The sequence below is a fragment of the Aplysia californica genome, unplaced genomic scaffold (genome assembly GCF_000002075.1).
Source record: "Aplysia californica isolate F4 #8 unplaced genomic scaffold, AplCal3.0 scaffold00290, whole genome shotgun sequence".
NCBI classification, from domain to species: Eukaryota; Metazoa; Mollusca; class Gastropoda; order Aplysiida; family Aplysiidae; genus Aplysia; species Aplysia californica.
This window is the reverse complement of record NW_004797560.1, coordinates 809,995-832,782: the sequence shown is the minus strand read 5'-3', so window position 1 is coordinate 832,782 and position 22,788 is coordinate 809,995. Positions and strand designations below refer to the sequence as shown.

General features: G+C 39.9%; 1 protein-coding gene across 1 annotated transcript in view; it reads left to right on the top strand.

The window, feature by feature from the left end:
- The window catches only part of LOC101863825, a 23,987-nt gene extending 1,965 nt beyond the window's left edge, over positions 1-22,022 (top strand). Inside the window, exons 2-12 of the mRNA XM_005101600.2 lie at positions 711-835; positions 2,007-2,748; positions 3,544-3,880; positions 5,635-5,859; positions 7,102-7,238; positions 7,737-7,904; positions 8,922-9,169; positions 14,235-14,393; positions 17,797-17,957; positions 19,575-19,712; positions 20,890-22,022. Coding sequence (XP_005101657.1) covers positions 742-835; positions 2,007-2,748; positions 3,544-3,880; positions 5,635-5,859; positions 7,102-7,238; positions 7,737-7,904; positions 8,922-9,169; positions 14,235-14,393; positions 17,797-17,957; positions 19,575-19,712; positions 20,890-21,177 — 2,697 coding nt within the window. The 5' untranslated portion in view covers positions 711-741 and the 3' untranslated portion in view covers positions 21,178-22,022. The remainder of the gene's footprint in view (positions 1-710; positions 836-2,006; positions 2,749-3,543; positions 3,881-5,634; positions 5,860-7,101; positions 7,239-7,736; positions 7,905-8,921; positions 9,170-14,234; positions 14,394-17,796; positions 17,958-19,574; positions 19,713-20,889) is intronic.
- Positions 22,023-22,788: the final 766 nt, after the last annotated feature.

The window sequence follows — 22,788 nt, the reverse complement described above, 5'->3', positions numbered from 1 at the left end:
TGAGGGGGGAGAGCAGAGAAGGACATGTTAAGACTGTAGTGACCCGAACACTGGACAAGGTGTGACAAGGTATTATCAGATGCACTTCCCCCACTTTACTCGAGTAGGGTCTAAAAAATCATTTCTGACCCACTGCTGGTATCATCAGCCATTTGGCATAGATCTAAATCTAGATTTAGTGGGAAGCTTTTGGATTACTAATCATGCTTGCTTCTCTCACTCACCACAGGTTTGAATCACGGTATCCTCGCATGCGGATTTTTCTACTCATGTCATATTGTGTATGCTTTCAGACGTTAACATATCACTAATGCACGTTCCAGGAGAAGAGAAAAAGGAAGGCAAGAGAACACAAAACGACACAAAACCAGTTTACTTTCTTTACCTTTTCTTTTATTGCACAACAAAACACTTAGCCCTATCTTTGACATATCCCACTCAAATGTCCCTCCTTTATTGCATTGGGGTGATTGCTCGTTTCGGAAGCCAGAAGGAAGAAAATACAATTGCAACAGTGACTTTGCTGATCTTTGTACCAGATGTTACTTTTTTTTAAAGGAATAGAACCTGCAGTGAGCGTATTATAAAAATGGTTACTTTTTTTTAAAGGAATAGAACCTGCAGTGAGCGTATTATAAAAATGGTTACTTTTTTTAAAGGAATAGAACCTGCAGTGAGCGTATTATAAAAATGGTTACCTTTTTTTAAAGGAATAGAACCTGCAGTGAGCGTATTATAAAAATGGACTCACTAAGAAGAGGAGACCGACAACTGGACGTTGGGAACACACCGGCCAGGACAAGAGTGGACAATGTGGCGATTGGACCGCATAGAGGTGAGTCATCGTGGTGAAATGAGGTTCTTGTCAAAATAATGAAATCATAGAAACTGGCATTTTTTCTGGAGGTTGGGCAATTAAAGACTGTTCGTTTAAATTTAAAAAACAATTTAAAAAATACTCAGGTCTGGAATAGAAGTTGGGAAATTTGCGGTTAAAGGGGGAAGAAGCCTCCTATGTCAGAGATACAACTAGCGAGAAAACTGCCACCAACTTTTTGTGCCTTCCAAAGGTATTGTGTCTTTGGAAACAGCAAAAATACACTTTTGTGCCTTTAATGAAAATTTTTCCAGTAATATATACACCAAAGTGTATCTATAAATGAACGTTGAAAGCGTTAGCTCGCGGAAATCTAAAACATTAAAAAATCTAGATTAAAACAACACCTACAGCAACAAAAAACAACAAACAAATAAACCGGCAGAAAAATACTGGTATAGATCTAGATCTAAATTCGATTTCATAGTTTTTGGAGAGCGCCTGATTTCACCACGATGCTTCAAATTATTGGGTAAATTTATAGAAACACTCCCGTCTCATAATATGGTTAGCTTAGATACTACTGCACATCATTTAAGGGGGGGGGGAGACCCCCGTGGAACCCCCCTCCCTCCACTCCCCACACACACCAACGACACAGCTATTACAGGGAAAATAATTATCCTTCCTGTCCTTTAGAGAATGAGTTTTCGTGCACCATCTAGATCTGAAGTGGAACCTACAGCCAGCTGTGTGATCAACTTTATAAAAGACATCGCTCTCTTCAAGAAAATTTAAATTGTTTCAAATGCTGAATATACACACTTGAATGTTCTTTTAATTAAATGCGTTTAGAATTACGATAATGTAAATAGTTGTTTTTTTCCTAGAATTACACTAACAGGAATTTTATGAGTTTACGACTATCCATGGTAAACTTGATACATAGATCTACTAAATGAAACAGTCATCTTAAATCGTTCCTGGCACTTACATGACATTTACTGCATTTAGTAGATAGCGCCGTAAAACACGAAACAAACCAAGTCGTGCCACACAAAGGCTTCCCATGTTGAGTTCATTAAGGCGTTAAAATCAGTATCAATATTACTTGGCATCATTTTTTTTCTTCAGGGCTAAAAAAACAACCTTTTTTTACTATGTGACATGCTTTTGTTCATTCTTACAGGAAGAGGATGTGGTAACATTTGTGAAGACAGCTATTACAGCAATAGTAACATCAATAACATCAACAACAACAACCACAACCTGAACAACAACAACTCCGCCTGTGCCAGAGACAGAAGGGACGAACTCGACTTGGTGAGCAATGCCATACCAGTTGTGAGGGACAATAAAAGCCGCTTTCGCCACACCACCAACAACTTCAGTAGCAACAACAGCAGCAACAGCAGCAGCAACAACAGCAGCAACAGCAGCAGCAACAGCAGCAGCAACAGCAGCAGCAACAGCAGCAGCAACAGACCAGATGTAGGCGTCAAGAAGAGCAACATCATCACAATCATCAACAGCAGCCTCGACTTCGACCAAGACTGCGCTGACACTGACAGAGATGTTTCCAGCAATAGTGAGCATTCTAACAATAGTTCAACAGCGAATGATGCCGATCATAAATACGAGTTTTCCGCGGGTTCCTTACCGCCGGCCAAAATTTCAGGAGAAAATAACAACCAGTCAGAAACAGACGCAGACCCTTGTCAGAATGCGGGGACAAAAGAATCAGCAACAGCGGCAAAGAAAACTTCCGCTGCTGCTTCGACCTTGACCTCTGGTACTGTCGCTGGAGAGGAAATGACCTTCTGTGATCCCCGACAGAATCAGGTGTTTCAATTACTAACGGGAATCCAGCAGTTGAGAAAAGGCGGGCAATTTGCTGACCTCACCGTGAAAGTCAGGGGTCAAGAGTTCAGGTATGTTGTGCTACGTGACTGGTATCACGAATCTTTTTTTTTTTTTTCGTGGTTTAAAACATTTTTGTGTGAGTGGCTTCGATGGTTAGGCTACTGGGAATCGCAACCAAATGGTCGTGTCATGTTCTGTAAACAGCTTTGAGCAATACTTGAGCCATACCGCACCAACTCTGTTGTTTTGTTAACCAGTGGTGTGCTCCCTAAGTTCCGACTGTGAACAATTCTTCAGTATTCAGATTGTCAGCAAATGTATCTAAATCAGCACACACAGTGATTGACTTTGTGTGTGTGTGTGTGTGTGTGTGTGTGTGTGTGTGTGTGTGTGTGTGTGTGTGTGTGTGTGTGTGTGTGTGTGTGTGTGTGTGCGCGCGCGAGTGCGAGCTCGTTTGTCAGATTATTTGAGTTTATCAACTGCTCAGTGTAAGGATCCTCTCAACTCCCAGTTAAAAACAACTGACATAAAGGAGTGTTACAGAAAACAGCCGATATGTATTTGAACAAAAATTGTTGTACGATGAATAGACAAGTATGCAAGACATGACGTGTCGAACTATTTTGTTTTAAATGACGAAGCGCTTAAAGCTAACAGAGAGCTGGCGCTAAATAAATCATCTTTATTATTATCATTTTCTCTAAAATGTCCTTGTTGAGGAACTTCTGTGAGTCATATTGGAATGTGCTTTTGTTGTTTTTTTGTTCTTGTAAAGTGTTTTACGGCGCTCGCAACTGTGCTTTTCAAAGAGGTGACGAGTCCCATAATAAGTAATATCTTATCTTATCTTCGGCGGCTTCCAGGTGTCACAAGTTTGTTCTGGCCAACAGCTCCCCTTTCTTCCGACTTATGATAGAGGGTGCTGATCATGGAGAGAAAGATGATATGGATAACGCCTCACGGAACGTCTCTGTCGATAACAAGAGTGATGTCGTCACAAGCGCATGTGATAGAAAGAATAGTCTCAAAGATAAAACAAATAAGAAGGGTCGAGATGATGTGGGAAGAGGAAAAGGAGAGGCTGGAGAGGGTGAAGAAGGAGGGAGAGAGAATAAAAAACGTGGTGTGAGGAAGGCGACTACAGTGGAGAGATCTGATGCTCTCGTTCTGAACGGCATTCAGCCTGAGGTTTTTAACAAGGTAAAGAAAGAGCCGGCATTTCGTTTGTGAATACAATATTGAATACTTTCAAACAGATTAATTCTGCACATTGTTCTAAACATTCCAGCATGATCGTTTTCATCATCATCATCATCATCATCATCATCATCATCATCATCATCATCATCATCATCATCATCATCATTACCACTACCACCATCAAATACCAAACAATATATCTTTTATCCCGTTTTGTTTCTTCTTTAAACATAACGATTATACTACCACGTTGACTTATTTTCTTCGCAACTTACACCTATATCTAGCACCAAATCGAGGTACAGGACAAAAAAACCCAAACCGATAACGACATCAAAGAATCCTTTCAAGCTATACAGCTTTGTTTACTAAGCTCTTAATTTAAAAAACAAACAAACTACCCCCCAAAAAAAAAAAAAAAAACAACAAAACAACCAAAACAACAACAACAAAGAACAAACAATAAAACCACACACGAAAAACTGGGGGTTTTAAAACTCTGTTTAGACACGATTTGTAAAGAGTCGTAATCAAACCTTTTAAAAGAATTTACGATGACAGATAACATCACCGACACGTAGACATTTTACTGCTACAAGCAGAACACGAAGGTTCGATTCACGTACGTAGACTCTCCGACTTTCGACTGGACTTGTTCAGTCTGCTCAGCCCGGGTAGGAAATCACAGGCAGGGTCGAAGAAGAACTCCTCGTAAATGGTCTAATTGTCTTGAGGGAGGGTGTAGGCATTGTGCTAAATTAAAATTACAAAGTTCTATCCGACATTTTGGGCTGTTTTGAGTTACCAAGACCATGGGGTAAGAAACCAAATGTTCCTTCGGCTCTATCAAAATCGTGCGAATATTTGGAGTCGTTATCAAGTAATTCAAATAATTGCATTCGAAAATGTTTGACATGATGTGAAACTTAAATTCTTTGATGTCGAATTGCTCAAAACTACGTACAGATTAGATGGAACCTTGTAATTCTATGTTAGCCATTTGCTTCTCATGATTATTGTTATCACTTTACTAACTCGTTCCTGACAATAATATTAATAGGAATACTTAATTAACTTGATTTGGTGATTTGTGTGACCATTTGTGTCGTTTTTATGGGTGTTTTTGGTGTAATTGTTAGGTGCTTCACTGATGCACGCGTAGACCCGAGTTCGATTCTCAAGTGGGGTGAATTTTTATTAAGAATCTTGTTCTTTCTGTCGGGATGTTGTTTTTCTATTAGCACGGGTTGGCCGTGACAGGCAGGGTCGAAGCCATCATAACGAAATGAGAGGCAGCGTGGTGGAATCAGGCTCTCGTCAATTTTTGGGCATGTTGAGTTATTGATATCATCTCAAAGCTTATTCACTTGTCTTTATTTGAATGAAAAAAAATATACATTTATCTTGAATACAAGTCGAGATATTTGCGAAAGAAGGAGGTGAGGGTCACCTGTTTTCAGAGGTTCAATTAGTGAGAAAATGGCCGCCAAAGATTAGTTATTTCCTTAGCTTAAGAGTCCGTGATAACTGAAAATTTACACTTTTCTGCCTTTAATCAACGCTTTTCAGAAAAATAAACACAGAAATGAATTATTTATTGGGCAAATAAGGTGTTGAGCCGAAAAACAAAAATTGATAACAATTCACAAACCTGCGGAAAAATGCAAGTTTGTTCACTTTGATTATTTTGACGAGAGCCTGATTCCAACACGCTGCCTCACAGATACTTTGTATGTGTCGTTATCCGTCCACAGATACTAGACTTCATGTATTGCGTCTTTGATGACGTCATTTCACAAGAAAACTCTCTGGAGCTGCTGCTGGCGGCGGACACTCTCCAACTTGGTTACCTGACTCAGACATGTGCTAGTTACATCACGGAGACACTGTCGCCTAGCAACGTGTTTGACGTCATCAGTTTGTGCGACTCTGGCTGTGCCCGCCTCTTCGACCATAAAGTCATCAGAAAGAGTCATCAAGTACGTTATTTTAGCTGTTGTCTCACTCAATCAATAAACAATGGGTGGTTAGCCGGTGCTCTAGTGACGTTTGCTTCGTCTTTTCTATCAAACATCCTTCATCCATATCGTTCTATCTTTTCTGCTTGCTACTCTTTAGTATACCTCACGTGCTTCTCTTACCACCCCTCCCCCTCTCTGTATCTACACACATACACACACACACACACACACACACACACACACACACACACACACACACACACACACACACACTCACACACGCACACACACAAATACACATCTATATATATATATATATATATATATATATCACAGTCTCTCTCTTCTCTCCACCATTTCTGTGTCTCTCTCTTTCTCTCGCCCATTTCCTTTTGTCTCTCTCAATCAACAGCAGCTATATGTGTCACGAAACGATGGAGTCAGGAGCGCGCTCGTCTATTGTTTAGCATAAGGGGCAAATTATATTATTTTAAAACTTGTTTATTTGTCTTGTCTTTGTAGTATCGTTCATACGTCGATTATTTCCAATTGAAGGAGGTGGGGTAAATTGGTATCAGAGGTCGACAATAAATCTGTCTTCGCGTACCAGTTCTATAAAATAAAACCGCTTTGGCTTTAACAACTTTTTTTTCCTATAAAATTCATTCTTAAATGTCATTCTTAGTAGATGGGAAACGTTTCTGCTGCTAAAAATTTCGGTAAAAATCACCCAAAAGGCTGGAACATTTCTGTTGAATTCTCCGTTCTGTAAGATCTGACAAGCGCCTGTTTCCTCTGCATTTTCAGGAATTCTGGAAGACAATCAGAAACAAATAAATTACATTGCCCTAATTTTGCGAATACACTGTTAAAGTCGGTCACGGACGATATGTGTGACGACGCGGTGGGATCAGGCGCTCGTCAATTTTTGGGCATACGGAGTTATTGGTGTTTATCTATCCTGTTTTCGATTTTTTTTTAAAATTACCTATCTTTCTTCATTAGAAGTCGGGATAATTCTTATTGAAGGAGGTAGGAGTCACTTAGCTTCTGAGGTAAATGTAGAGAAAAAATGGCAACAAAAGTTTGCTGACTTCCAAAGAACGTGAGTCCTTGAAAACCATAAGCCCATAACGTTTTTAAGTAAAATCTACACGGCATGGCAACTTTTCTTTGATTCAATTATTTTCATAAGCGCCTGATTTGACTACAATGCCCCACATATTATTCGACTGATTGTGACGTCGATGCCGTGTGCAGGTGATCAGGGAGCACTTTGGAGAGCTGTCCAGCACGGATGAGTTCTTGGCTCTGGGGAGACATCACATGATCCCTCTGGTGGCTGACAGCATGCTGCACGTGCAGGGAGAGATGATGGTGCTACAGGCTTTACTCAGGTAACCCCCCCCCCCACACACACACTAATCAAATAATTGATTACTCATATTAACCTGCTCCAACAGTCATATAACGAGAGCAATTACCTGTGCAAACGACCACGTCTTCAGTGAGTCTTTACCCACCAATCGCCTTACCCCCCAGAACCCCCTCCCTCTACCACATATACCAAACAAATAGCTATTTGTTCATAGTGTTCTGTTTTAGTGGCCCACTGTCCAAGACAGTCACCCGCACAACAGACCACTTCTCCCATCACCCCATCTCACACTACTCACACACTAAACACATACGTGTAATTCGTTGTTCATGGTTTACACCCAAATTGACAAATGATTGGACCTGCTGTCATGGACATTTGTCCAAGAAAATAACCTGCACAAATGACCACACCCCCTGTCTCTTCCACTCACACAGTAAAAAAGGCAACCAAACTTACTCTGACGGCCACCTGTCCTATAACAATGTGATAATGTTCTATGTTGCTCTTGTTTCAGATGGGTCAAAGTTCGACCTGAAGAGAGGAGCGCAGACATGACATTGATGTTGCAGCACATCCGATTTCCACTAATGACTTCACAAGAGCTGGATACAGTTTGCGAAATCAGTCTGCTAAGGGAGAATGCCCTTGCGATGGCCCTTGTGGAAGAATCTCGGGCATATAGGTGAGAGATCACGGGAACATAACGCTTTTGCATCTAAAATGAATCATTCTATCCGTCGTTTCTTGTTCTCGTCAGTAATTTTCTTAATATTGAAAATGAAACCACGTAAGCTCCTTTTTATTTTGCTTTGGGGCTGTGTTTTTTTTGTTTGGGGGAGGGGGGGTGGTGTTAATGAAATTTGATTAATCAAAATGTTCCCCTGCATTAGAAAATCTACTTCCTGTTGCAGACACACATTTTCGATCAACAGCAGGCCAAAGACAATGTTGGGGCACATTTCCAGCCATCACACTGGTGTTTTATTTTTAAAGACGGTAAACGCAGTTTCATAAACCGCTCAGGAGAGCCAAACTCCACCCCCTACCTTTTGCAACCTCCCACCCCACCCCAAATTTTTACCTCTTAACTGCCAATAGCTCTGAAATTCTCTAATACATTTACAAAAAAATCTTTTAATAATAAATTCCCGCAAACATAAATGAAAGCACGAATTGGCATAGTTCTCAATGAAATTATAATATTGTATCTCTTATATGTCACCTTGCCACCCTCTTTCTGGTCTTCCTCTTGACCTTTTTCCTGTTCTTGGTCTTCATTCAGGGCATCTTTTTGGCCATCTGTTTTCTTCCAGTATACACCGTGGTTAGGGTACCATTGGTATGTCCTTTTTCTTGTCTTTCCCTCTGTTGTTTCTGTCTGTCATCTTTCTTACTTTTCCCCAGTACGATATGACCATTATTGCTTTGTCTGACTTTTCATTACAACCCCTCCCCCCAACCTCCCCCCCCCAAAAAAAAAACCCAGCAAAGAATAAAAATCTATCATAAAACTTACTAAACCAAACCTTCACTTCTCGGTTCCCACTCTACCGTAACACTTTTACTAAACCAAATCTTCACTCCTCGGCTCCGTCGCTCTTCGTTTAACTCTTACTAAAACCAAACCTTCACTTGTCGGCTCCCACTCTACCGTAAAACTCTAACTAAACCCAAACCTCCAACCCTGGTCTCCCACCAGCACCCTGGACTACTGCGAACGCCTGGCGTGGCCCCGCCAGAACTGCATCTCCCGCCGACTGTTCCCGACCAGGGACTTCATCCTGTGGACGGCAGACCGGGACAAAGGCCTTCACTTCTACTCCATCATAGACGGCGCTCACCACAAGGTCAACAGCTTCAGCGCCACGCCCACACCAGCCTCGACGCCCTTCGTCTTTGACAGCACCTCCTCTGTGTGTTGCTATGGCGACAAGATCTTTTTTACTGGTGGGTTTGGTTTTTTTGTGATGCATTGTTGGCGGGTGTCTTACTACCCTGGTTTGCTTTTTTTTTCCTATCAAATATATTATGTGTGTGGTTGGCGGGTGCTCTGGTGCGGTTTGCTCCTTCTATCTTATCCAACATCTATCGTCCTTATCTCCCTTTCTTTTTTATGTTTGTTATTTTCTTGTAACGCCTCTAATCTTAGGCTCATATGACCTTATGCAGCTGCGAGCGCCGTAAAACCTCTACCAAAAAAAATTATGTATTATGGCATCTTTAAATCTTCTACATCTCCTCTATGCATGGGTCTAAATCACACGGAGATGGTTCCATATTTTTTTTTTTAAAGAAAAAGGTGCAAAAGGCTGCCTGTGATATGATTTTCTCCTTCCCTCATATTAAATATCTATATCGATCTTATCACTTCTCCTCCTTTGAAAAAGTTTTTTACGCTCTTGTAACACCTCTACCAATCTTCGACAATTATAAAACCTAATAATTTGAGATGCAAGTGTCGTAAAACGTTTACTAAAACAAAACACAGCTTGCTTAATTAGGTAAGGTAGTATACTACTGACTTTGGGTAATTTGTGCAGGCTCTTACTCTGGTTTGAAGTCTTTCGGTCATGTTTTCAACATATGCTATGTTGTGTAATCTCCCTTGATTTGTGCTGCCGTACTAATTTATGCACCCTACTTTCCCCTGGGGGCTCTCGTGGCCTAGAGGTTAAGGTGTTGGCCTCTCATTCAAAAGTCCCGTGTTCGAAACCGCGTAGCGACCAAAAAAATTTTCTTCTCTAAAATTGTCTCCTTTCACCTCCTTTCCTGCTCTGTAGCAATGTTCTGTTGTCTGCTTTCATTTCCACTTTCTGCACCCACCCCCTCACCTCCTTTGCCCCCTCCTCTGGGCTCTTGACTCTTTCTGCAGCCTTTCTACTGCTACTGCTTGGATCCTCCTTACTACTGTCTTTCTGCCACACCCCTGATCTTCTGGTAGGAAAGATCTACACCTAGCCTTCTCGGACAAGGGCGAAAAATCTCGGAGGGCCCGTGTGCAAGTTGCGCACGTTAAAGATCCCTTGGTGGTCTAAAATCGATAAGAGTAGGCTTCGGCCGCCACCCGGGCAAAATTCAAAATTTCCTACCAACTGAAAATATTAGGTGTGTCCCGCGCGCTCATATGACCTTATGCAGTTGCGAGCGCCGTAAAACACTTTACAAAACAAACTACTTTCCCTTCAGCACTAATAACATACCATAATATGGTCGCAGTACTAATAGATATTGGAGGGATTTTGTTTTGGTTGCTTTTGTTTTTGTTATTTCACGTGTGTGTGTGTGTGTGTGTGTGTGTGTGTGTGTGTGTATGTGTGTGTGTGTGTATGTGTGTATGTGTTTGTGAGGGTGTGCACGTGTGTGTGTGTGTGTGTGTGTGTGTGTGTGTGTGTGTGTGTGTGTGTGTGAGAATGAGTGTGTGTGTGTGTATGTGTTCGTGCACGCGCACGTGTTTGTATGTGCATGTGTGTGTGTGAGTGAGTGTGTATGTGCGTGTGTGTGTGTGTGTTTGGGCAACAGGGAGAGAGAAAGGAGAGGGAAGTTGGCATCATCGCTGCTCTGATGAGGTTTGCTCCTTCTTTTCTATCAAATATCTATCATCCTAATCTATCCTTCCTTTTTTATGTTTGTTACTTGTTACTTTCTTGTAGTACCCCTAATCTTCTTAACTTATATGACATTATTCTGTTGTAAGTGCCGCAAAACTCTCACTGAAACTAAGAACTCTATTTTTAGCTAAATATGACTGAGACCCTTTGTTTTTCTAATCCTCCAATTATTCGAGAGGACATTAAGGCACTGGCTATGCCTATCAGAAGTGGATGAGAGTAGCTGAGACAATAGATTGCATTCTATGCCTCTGGATGAGCTTGAAGAAAACCATCTTTCGTTTCATTTTAAGGTCATGTACTAAATGTAGCTTGGAGACCCATGTTCTTAGTCTAACAAGTGAAAAACATCAATTTTATTTGCTATTTATTCTTGAATTTTCTTTGTTGGGGAAAACCTGCCCGCAATTTTCTTTGTCTGTCTCTGTCTCTGTCCCGGTCAATGTCTCTGTCTCTGTCTGCCTGTCTGTCTGTCTGTCTGTCTGTCTGTCTCTCTCTCTCTCTCTCTCTCTCTCTCTCTCTCTCTCTCTCTCTCTATCTCTCTCTTTTTCATTCTCTTTCTCTGCCTCTCTCGCTCTCTCTGTCTCTTTTTCTGTCTGTCTCTCCTTCCCTCCCTTCTTCCCTCCCTTCCTACCTCCCGCTCACAATCTCTCCCCCCCCCTTTTTTTCTATTTCTCTTTTCATATACCACCCCCCTGTCTCTCTCTCTCTCTCTCTCTCTCTCTCTCTCTCTCTCTCTCTCTCTCTCTCTCTCTCTCTCTCTCTCTCTCTGGGTGGTTGGCGGGTGCTCTGGTGTGGTATGCTCCTTCTTTCCTATTAAAAACATCTATTGTCCTTATCTCTCCTCCTTTTTTATGTGTTTGTTATTCTCTTGTAACACCTCTAATCCCCTGGCGCTCATATGACCTTATGCAGTTGCGAGCGCCTTAAAACCCCCCACTAAAACAAACAAACATCTCTCTCTCTCTCTCTCTCTCTCTCTCTCTCTCTCTCTCTCTCTCTCTCTCTCTCTCTCTCTCTCTCTCTCTCTCTCTCGCTCTATCTCTTAACGTGTATATATATAGTATTTCTGTGTGTGTTTGTGCGTGCGCGCTTGCGCGTGTATATAAAAATATATTATACATGTCTGTATATATATATATATATATATTATATCTATATCTATTATCTATTTGTGGTGGCCGAATTTTGCTATTCAAAAGGTTTTTTAATGGCTGCATCGATCGACATGCTGTTTTCACCAAAAGATTCTTTAAAATATTCTCCAGATCATGACGCCCTTCGTTTTTTCAGTTTTGAGACAGTTTTGAGACAGTTTTGCTGCACAAAGCTAGATTTCTTTATTTTGCCGATCGCTTTTTAGGCCGACGCTTCCGTCTCTGTAATTTTCGAAAAGGAGGTTTCCGTTCACTAACCGTGCGCACTGTTTTGAGAGTACAGATCTAAACCTTCTAATTTTGCATCTTTCAAGATTTATTGCTCCGTTCCAGTAGAATGTAAATATCATAAGCCAATGACTTTCGGCTGACGTTAATGCACCGATCATTCCTTTCATCGAAAGGGGGCCCAGTTAGTATATATATCTATATAAACTTTTGCATTAACTACACATGTCTGATCAGGGATTACGTGTAATTACTGTGACATTTTTTCGGGGATTTCACGTAATTCCTGATTATTTCAGTGATTACGTGAAATCTTCTGATTGAGACAGGAATTACGCGTTTTCACTGAAATATTCAGTGATTACGCGTATTCACTGGGTACGTGTTCTTATTGTAACATGTATTATATTATATATATTATATGTATGTGTCTGTTTATGTGTGTGTGTGAGTGTGTGAGTGTGTGTGTGTGTGTGTGTGTGTGTGTGTGTGTGTGTGTGTGTCTGTCTGTGTCTGTCTGTGTGTGTTTACGTTCGCACCTGCGCGTGCATGGCCCACGTACGTGGTCTCGCTAATACCAAGTTAAACTTCGAGTTGGCAATTTGATCATATTTTCACCAGTCTGTCTTTAAGGACACTTCTGAAATAAGAAATATTAGTGTTAACAACCAGGAACACAAGAACAGAAATCTAGATCCCGCCGTTCTTTAACCGATTGGCAACCGTTCATCCTTGCTTTTGTTAAGCTTTCATAATGGATCGAAGTGTTTCCTTTTTAAAAATATAAAATTGTCATTGTCTTCTCGCTTACAGTGCCGTTTTTAGAGTTTTTGACAAAATTAAATCTATAGCAGCAAAAGATCTTCCCGCTTCTGAGTTCAGAATCATTATCTGATCAATACGAACGGCTTTGCTGAGACGTAGACGGATACAAATTCTTTACTTACATTCGCATCTCTGAAGTGATAGGACAACTGTGGATATTAAAGATATTAGTTTCAGTAAGAGTTATAATGTACTTGCGACACCTTTTATTGATAAAATTACTGAATCAACTAAAATAAAGATTACGAACAGTCTGAGCAATGGTTACAAAATGCCAACTTTAACAATTAAGCTCACTTCCTTTTTCGTGATAAAAAAAAAATTTATCTTTCCCATCTAAATATCGTCCTCATCTCTCCTCCAGTTTTGTTTCTTAATATTACTTGCAAGCAGCACCCCTTATCATTGGCAATAATACATGACACATTTAAGATAAGATCAGATACGATAAGATAAGATAAGATGCATCTTTATGTTCACAGGTATCTTATCTTATCTTATCTTATCTTATCTTATCTTATCTTATCTTATCTTATCTTATCTTATCTTATCTTATCTTATCTTATCTTAAAGTTGTCATATACTGCAAATGCGTAAAACTATTGCTGAACTAAACATAAACCAAGATTCAGCTTGGATTTTAAAAAATAACGAATGACGCCCTCTATATTTTAACCATTGTACACACAAGAAGCATTTTCACAAACTTAAAAACTTTTGTTTCTATGATATTGTTGTACAGGGCTATTTAATTCTTGGGTACTTCGTTCAAGCAATAAATAGAGGTCTGAAAACTTCACTAGTCAACTCTATTAAAATACGAAAGGAACAAAAAAACCTGCAATGTATTTTATAAACAAAATCTGTATTGATTAACATCAAATTCGTATAATCTCATTTATTTTCCAACAGTGTGTTGAGCCACTATTGTTCTTCCCTTATATTATTATCTCTGCTTGAAATAAGGCTTTTTACCCAGCAAACCCGCCTTGAACTGAAACGCACTGCTTACATCAATTCAATCGAATCAGTATTAGATAAAACCCTATGTCATAATTATTATAGTCTTAGAAACGTACTTTTAGACAGAATAACTGTTGCAAGTAAAGGGAAGTAGCCCCCTGTCCCCTTTTCATCTACTTTATTTTAAACAATGTATGGTCAGTATAATTTTATTATATTTCCATGTCCCAGGTGGCGAGTTCGCGACGGATATGATGTGGTCTGTAGATACAAGCTCTGGACAAATCAAAGTTCACGCCAAAATGCCACGCGGCCGTAAGTTCCACAGTATGGTTGCGTCACGTGGTTGTGTGTACTGCCTGGGTGGCCAGGATAAACGAGGATACACAGGTAACGTCAGTTTCTGCCTTTTTAATGTTCAGAACGCAGTAATTAATTAATTATTTGTTATCTATTAAGCGCCAATGAAAAGATTATAATTATTGTCTTAAAACGTTTCAAGGTATCATTTAAAAAAACCTCATATTCTTATTGTTTAATTCCAAAAGCAAACATATCTCAGGTGTGAGTTGAAGAATGTTGCAATAGTTGACGATAGTTTCAACACACTGAGCAAACAAAGATTTGTTGATGTCTTATGATATATAAGAAGTAAGGGGAATTGTGATAAATGACCACAGCGTTATTCTTCCAAGCTTTGTTTTAATAGTTTGAAGTCACGCCTAGTGAGGATGAAATAATACACCCCTGACCTCCTTCCTCAACCCTGGTTAGGATCTCCAAAGGGGCGTTTATGAGTTTGTGTTGTCACAGGTAGTTTTCAAAAGTCTCCTAATCTTTAACTTTTACGTTTTCTCTACCTTGGGGGGGTTCCAACCAACTATTTAATAATCTTACAATGTTAAGATGTGCAGTGGTGTCGAACTTTACTTTTATGCTTCACATTAGCCAAAACGGAATGTTCTCCGAATGTTAATATTTAGCTCATTCAGAACATTCAGAACATTTTAAATCTTTCACATAGCCTAGTTACGACAACTAAACGCACGCCCTATTTTAAATCCTGTGAGTGAAAAGTTGAAACATGAATTCCACTCTATTGTTTATGTAAATGTTTTACGACACGTGAAACACATCCTGGTCATAAAAAGCCGAATTGTTACAAGACAGTAACAAACAGAATCTTTTTTTGGACGAGCGGCTGATTTCACCACGATGCCTTACATAATATAGTGATCGCTAGTACGTGCAATCAGCTCATCCCTTACTACGAACGTAACTATACTGCGCATTGGAATCGGCTTTGTATGTGCGATCCCATCTACTAATTGTCTGTTTATTGCCGAGAATTAAAAGCTTCCATGGGTTCTGTCACGTTGTATCGTGACGGATTGGAAACATTTTTGGGTGGTTAGTGGGTGCTCCGGTGTGGTTTCCTATTTTTTTTTCTTTCTAATAAACATCTGTCGTCCTTATTTCTCCAATTTCTCTGTTCTTGTGTTTGTTACTATCTTGTAACACCTATAACCTTCAGCCCTTTTAAAAACTAATTATGTTGAAAGTGCCGTAAAATTGTAACTAAAACAAAGAAGTCACGTCGCTGGAAGTAATGGCAATGCTAACTTATTTTTTATCTGTGTCTGTTTGTGTAGCGGTTAGGCTGTTCTCCGCCGAACACAGAAAACCAGAGTTCGATTCCCGGGTAGCGAACTGTTGTTTTTATGAGTGAATAAGTGTGCCTTCTGTTTGCTAGGACGCTGTACTCTTCCCTGCATTGGTTGACCAAGACAGAGTTGAAATGTCCACCTCCTAAATGATCTGAAGTGTCGATGAGGACGTAAAGATCAAAAATTGATCATTAACATCACCTAGGGAACAAATTCCTTACTTTTGGGTCATAACGCAGTGTACATATCGCTCAACATTATAATTGTTACACTGCTTTATGCTATATCTATATATTTGTATATTCTCACTCATATTACGATGTATGCGTGATACATGTTGAGAGAAAATGTGCGCGCGCTCGCGCGTGTGTGTGAGTGTGTGTATGTGTGTGTGTGTGTGTGTGTGTGTGTGTGTGTGTGTGTGTGTGTGTGTGTGTGTGTCTGTATGTGTGTGTGTGTGTGTGTGTGTGTGAGAGAGAGAGAGAGTGTGTGTGCTTGTGACTTTGTTGTATCGCTTCTGTCCTTTCTGTTCCCTTTTCCCTGCTTCATATCTTACCACTTGGTCAACATTATGTCAACTTTGGAACCCGAATTTTTGATCGACGTGTGATAGGAGTGCAACCTTCCTTTTTACTCGCTAGATGCGCGTTCTAGTCTTTCGATAGCGCTTGAAGACGCGTTGTTTTGGGCCGTAAAAAGAAGCATGATGTTATTTTCCTCACTCATGCGGATTTTTAAAGCTTAAGTGAAACTTAAAAAGGAAGCTTATGCTCCCCCCTCCCCCCCACCATTGGTGAATTTATAAAATTCCCCCTAGCAATGGAAGTTCCAAAACCGCCTATTCAGGCAGGCTTGGACGCTCTACAGCCCATGGGCCTGATCGGGCCTGCAAGCAGTTTCAATCTTGCCCTCGAGTCAACCCAGTAATTAACATTTTAATAAATGGCCTGCGGTTGGTTGTAATTAATGAAAACTAAGCGTTCCGTCTTGAAAATTAAAATCAATTGTGTCCAGCCCAACTGAAGGCAACAGATCTAGTATTCTATCTCATGAAATGCCTTTGATGTGACATAATATAATGCTATAGTGTCAGTTTCAGTATTTCTTTCCATAAAATGGGTGGTTGGCGGGTGCACTGGTCTGGCTTGCTTCTTCTTTCCTTTCAAACAACTATCGTCATTATATCCTCTCCTTTTTTTTTGCTTTTTTGTGTTTGTTACTCTCTTGTAAAACACTTACTAAAACAAACTTTCAATTGCTTACCCCCCCCCCCCCCCCCCAAGGTCAGTGCTACTGACTGAAGTGTCTTCAGGTCATTCCCAAAAGGGGGGGAGGGGATATTAATATGTTTTTATGCACAATATAATTGTATATGGGCTGATTTATCAATGCGATGCTCATACTGTGCCGGAACAACATAGGGGGAACTGCTGTTTTTTCTTTCCTCACCCTTACTAACGTCATTTTACCTCGACTCCTTTAGTACGTTAGTCACTCTCCTGTGAAGATATTCCAAGAATTGCATTCGAAAAAGCTTGACATATTGTGAAACTCAAATGTTTGTACCTCAAATTTCTCAAAACTAGGTACGGAGCTGATAAAACGTTGTACTTCTAGGGTAGCGAAATGTTAGATACTTGGTGTAAACGTGATACCCACAGTCATAACTACAAATCAATGTGCTCGGTGCTGCATCTGAGTCGGTCTGAGCCTTTTTCTAATACCCGGTGCCCATTGACCAGAATGGTGCGGTTTCGTTCGGTTCAATCCGGTTTGGTCCTGGAGTCTAGTCAGATTTTTTTTTTCACGGAGGGAGGAAAGGTGCCATAGTGGCTCAAACCAAACGAAACCGACAATGACTTTCAAAAACAAACGCGCTTGTTTTCAGGACCGCGAGTCGGGCAATCGGTTTTAGGAGGCAGGGGTCTGTTTATAATAATAATAGTAATAGTAATAATACTACTAATGATAATAATAATAAAAATAATAATAATAATAATAATAATAATAATAATAGATTTAATAATAATTATAATAATAATAATAATAGTAGTAGTAGTAGTAGTAGTAGTAGTAGACTGCCAATCTATAAAAAAACAAACAAACCCATCACTCTTTTATTGCAGTTTTAGACAGTGTAGACGCTTACATCATCAGCAAGGACATTTGGGTCAAAGTAGGTCAGCTGTCCGTGCCTGCTTACAACATGGCGGCGTTTCTGAGCGGTGGCGCCATCTATCTCCTGGGCGGTGTGGACCACTGCGGTCAGCCTCTCCGGCTTATACAGGTGAGTGGGTGGGTTGTTGGCGGGTGCTCTGGGGCTCTTCATTTGTTTCAAATTAGTATACTGTCCATTTTTAAAACTTTTTTCCTTTTCTTTGTATGTTACTCTCTACTTACTCACCCCCGGGTCTCATGATAATAATATGAGGATATGTGGGTGGATGACGGGTGCTCTGGTGTGGTTTGCTCCTTTATTCCTAAAAAAGTCTGTCGTATTTCCTTCTTTTCTAAGTGTGTTACTCTTTAATGCTACCTCCGGTGCTTATGATAGTATGACCTATGGATGGCTGGCGGGTGCTCTGGTGTGGTTTGCTCGTTTAATCCTAACGGCATCTGTCGTTCCTATTTCTTATGTATTTTTGTGTTTGTTACTTTTTTCTTCTATAACTCTTTAAATCTTTGGCCCTTATTAAGTTATATGACCTTGTTGCGTTGCCTATACGGTTAAACTCTTACACATTCAAAAAAATGATGTGATCTGATAATTATTGTGTTGCAAGTGCCGCAAACCTGTTTCGAAAACTGAACTTGTACAGGTGAAACGAGAAGAAAATGCAATGGAATAATAGGCTCTTTGTGTTGAAATGTAAAGCCCCGTCACACTTGTTAAACAGTAAGACACACATACATAGGTTTTCCTAGATTCAAAACGTATTGAAGATGTCTCTCATTCGGAGCATTCCATAATATTCCTAAGGCAAGTAGTACTTCACTACCTCAGAATTACAAAGTTCTATCTGACATTTTTGGCCGTTTTGAGTCACTAAGACCACGAGTCAGAAACCAAATGTGCTATCTGCTCAAGCAAAATCATAAGCTTATTCGGAGTTATCAAGATATTCAAAGAAATGCATTCGAAAAAACTTGACAAGTTGTCAAACTAAAAAAAAGAATTGACGTCAAATTTCTTCAAACTAGGCACTGGGCAGATACACTTTTCTGATTCTAGTGCGGCGATTTGGGCAGTTCACTTCCTCTATGGCTAGGCAAACATGTATTAACCTGGCGAAGGTTTCTATGAATATAGATCTCTAATCAAAAGTGTTCAAAAAGGAAGTATAAATTGTTCTCTCATTTACTTTTCTAGCTTCCCCTCAAGGGCTTTGTCTTGAACCAAAGTTTTTAAACGGAAGTTAATTACAAAGTATTTTCTTCAACCCCCCTTTTATCCCCACGTGTTTTGTGTTAAACCAATGTGTAAAAAGGTACAAATGAAATATTTTATCCTTTTTAATTTATTTCCAGTGCTTTGCATGGAACCAAAGTACTAAAAATAATCAAAGGATGTTTTCTACATTCCATGTCTTTCTTTTTCTCAGGTATTTTGTATTGAACCAAAGTGTTAAAAAGGACGAATGTAATGAGTTTTTCTTTTCTTTCCGTTTCTCTTCTAACTCTAAAGTGCTTCAGGTTTCGCCAAAATGTTAAAAAGGATAAATTCTAATGAAAATATGTGTTTTTCTTTTCTTCTCTTTCTTTCATTCAAGTATTTCGTGATGAACAAAAGTATTATCAAGAACAAATAAAATGTTTCTTCTTTCCATTGGACTTTCTATCTCTCAAATGCATCTTGTTTATAGGGACAGATAATACGTTTTCTCCTTTCCTTTTTTCTCTTCAGTGTTTTGTGGCTCTCCGTTCCGGCCTGTACTCAGCCTTCAAGGTGGACGTGACAGGGATGCCCCCAAGCCTGCTCAGTGCACGTGCAGTGACGTCTGGGCTGGATGGTCTCGTCTACGTTGTCTGTGGACATGGGGAGGTATGGTTGTATGCCATGGAGGTGAAATCACGCGCTCGTCAAAATAATGAACTCGAAGAAACATTTTTTTTCTGCCTGTTCGGTAATTTTCAAAGATTTTGTTTTGAAAAAGTATATTTAATGAATTTATTTTTCATAATTTGTTAAACAACTATTATATCCATGTAAAACGCATTTCTGTTTGGATTTTTATGAAAGACGTTGATCAAAGACACACACACATGCACACACACACACACACACACACACACACACACACACACACACACACACACACAAACACAAACACAGAAAATGTGTATTTTCAAGGACACTCAAACTTTGGAATTCACCAAACTTTGGCGGGTATTTTCTCATTACTTTAACATCTTGCAACAGGCGACGTTCATCTCCTTCAATCATAAATATCTCAAATTCTATTCAAGATAGATGGGTACTTTTTCGCCAGAAAAAAAAACACGACATGCGAACAAACTATAAGGTGATATCAATAGTTCTATATGCCCCATAACTGATGTGCGCCTGATTCCTCACTTTGGAAATAGGTACCTGGCCATAGATAGCAAAAGATCGTGTTGGTTTTCCGCTTGAGTTCTCAAAGCTTCTTGCATTCTATGCTTCCCGAGAAGCCGAGAATTTTCAGGGTGGAAGGTCTAGGGTCTGCTGACAGTTTAAATCGCAAAACTTTGCATTTTGTCGAGCGAGGATATTATGGGCTGTACATGTACAATCACTCACTGTCACTGAGCACATAATCCCACGAGGAAAGTTGGGGCGCTGTATGACAAAGAGCCTCATCAGCAGGTGCCTCCAATTTTCACGTTGTTTTTTTTTTTGCGAGCGCCTGAGTTTGGGCTAAAGAAAGATTTCCCTGTCCATTCTGCACTATTGGCGGTCCACCCCTTCCTTTGCCCTCCTCTTCTTCTCCTCCCCTGCACAGTTGCATGAAGAATGGTCTTGGATAGGTGACACGATCTTGTTACATCGCAATACCATTTCAGTCATCCATCTATTGATTATTAACGTGTGGAGATGGAAAGTATGGTTGAAATTTTCACGTCTGTTATAATGTGGACACGGAGAAGTATGGCTGATGTTTCCCATCTGATGTAATGTAGACATGGAAAAGTGCTACTGATTTTGACAGTCAAACTTATACCAGTTTCATATCCCCCAGGTGTACAAGTTTGAGCCGGACAAAAGACATCTTAGTCACGTGACAACCCTTAAGAACCTGAGCGAGAACCCTAGGGTCCGGTTTGGTTTGGCTCATGTTGGTGGGTGCTTGGTTGTCATTGGTGGGCATCAGCTGGGTCACGTGATGCAAGAACCAATCAGATCTGTCTGTTTAGACATTGCTACCAAGACGGAGGTCCGAGACTACTCACCGCTGTTGCCAGGCGACATTGTAAACACATGTTTGTCTGTAAAGCTCAGTGCGAGTACCCTGAATCTGTTCACATGAGAGCGAGTTTTAGCTTTCACCCCAACAATGAATTTTGTTGCTGTTCTTGAATGTGTATGTTTTTAGTGCATGATCATTACTACGCAAAAAGTATTATAGTCGTTCTTATCCATATTCCTGTAGCTTTTTAACAATGTTTGAATCTATCACAATGTTTAATTAAAACGATTGTGTGAGCGATGAAAGTTTTGAATGATTGTAATGTTATTTCATGTGCTATGTTGATCTACTATTCTGTTACCTGGGTTTTTAAAAATTATTTCGTTATATTTAAGGTCAATATGTACCAAAATGCGAGTGTTCTGTACTTTTTCCAATGGCTGCGTCTCTTTGGACAAGTGTCCATTTAAACTCCTGTGTGTATTCGGACACGTGTGTCCTTCTACCACGGCATGAATGCGAGTACCGTACATTGTGGGTCTTTTTCTTTCTGAGAATGACGTGCTTCTCTTTCTTTTTGGACCAATGCATCTTTGCAGTTTGCATAAAACTGCATTCTATTTTTCTGTTAATAGAATGGCGAAAACCAATATTGTGATTGTTTCGTTTCTTGGCGTAAATCAAAATGCAATACATGTTTTTAAAGAGGGAAAATTATTCTTTAGAAGGATCGTGTCAGTGTCCGAGCAGACACTGTGTTTTCGAATACCAGTAAATAATATACTATTTGTTCTAGTATTAAACACGCCTGCGCTGCTTGTGTGCTTCAGATTTGTTAAAAAAAATTGCGAGCTGGCGTCATGAGGTGATTATTGTGGTAGTTTACTGCTACCAAAGATTCTGTATAACAAGATGGTTCACTCCTCTCTTTGAACCAATTTTAAAAAATGACCTCAAAATCCGGTGACGCCCTCTTTGAAAAAATGCCCGCTTTGCGAACAGAGTTACCCTACTTGTGTCGAAAAAAATCAACGTTTACTAAAACTAACAAGTTTTTGTCTGAATGGTAATTATGATTTCAGAATAACGCCTTTTTAAATTGTTACTCTGACAAAAATCCTCTTCAAGTGTTTTGTGTCTGATAAATGTACCGCTAACAGGCCTGAGCTTTGAAAACCCACTTTCAAAAGCCATAGTTGTATTTTTATATTTTCCTGTTTGTTTTTTAAACCTCTAGGACAAACGTTGACATAGTTGACAATGTTACTATGTCCAACTTGTGCCGGTCAATGATATTTTTAGTAGTGGTTGGTTGGCGGGTGCTATGATGTAGTTTGCTCCTTCTTTCTTGTCAAACATCTACCACCCTTATCTCCCATCCTTCTTTTTGTGTTTGATACTCTTTTGTAACACCTCTAATCTTCGGCACTTGTATGACCTAAAGCTTTGTAAGTGCCGTAAAATCCTTACTAAAATCTAAAAGTTTCTTAGTGAATCCTTTGACTGCTTCACTTTATTGACGATTCTCCATCGGCCTCTATTATTTGCGATTGGTTCTACAGATATTTCTGATCTTTTTAAAGACTGTTTAGATTATTTCGGGTTCAATGATTATTATCAAAATCTGGCTTACTTTTTCCTGTTTTTTCTTTGGCTTACAAAAAAAAACGGGGGGGGGGGGGGGGGGTTGGCAGGGATTGATTGGGAGGAGGGAGGGGGGAGAGTTATTAA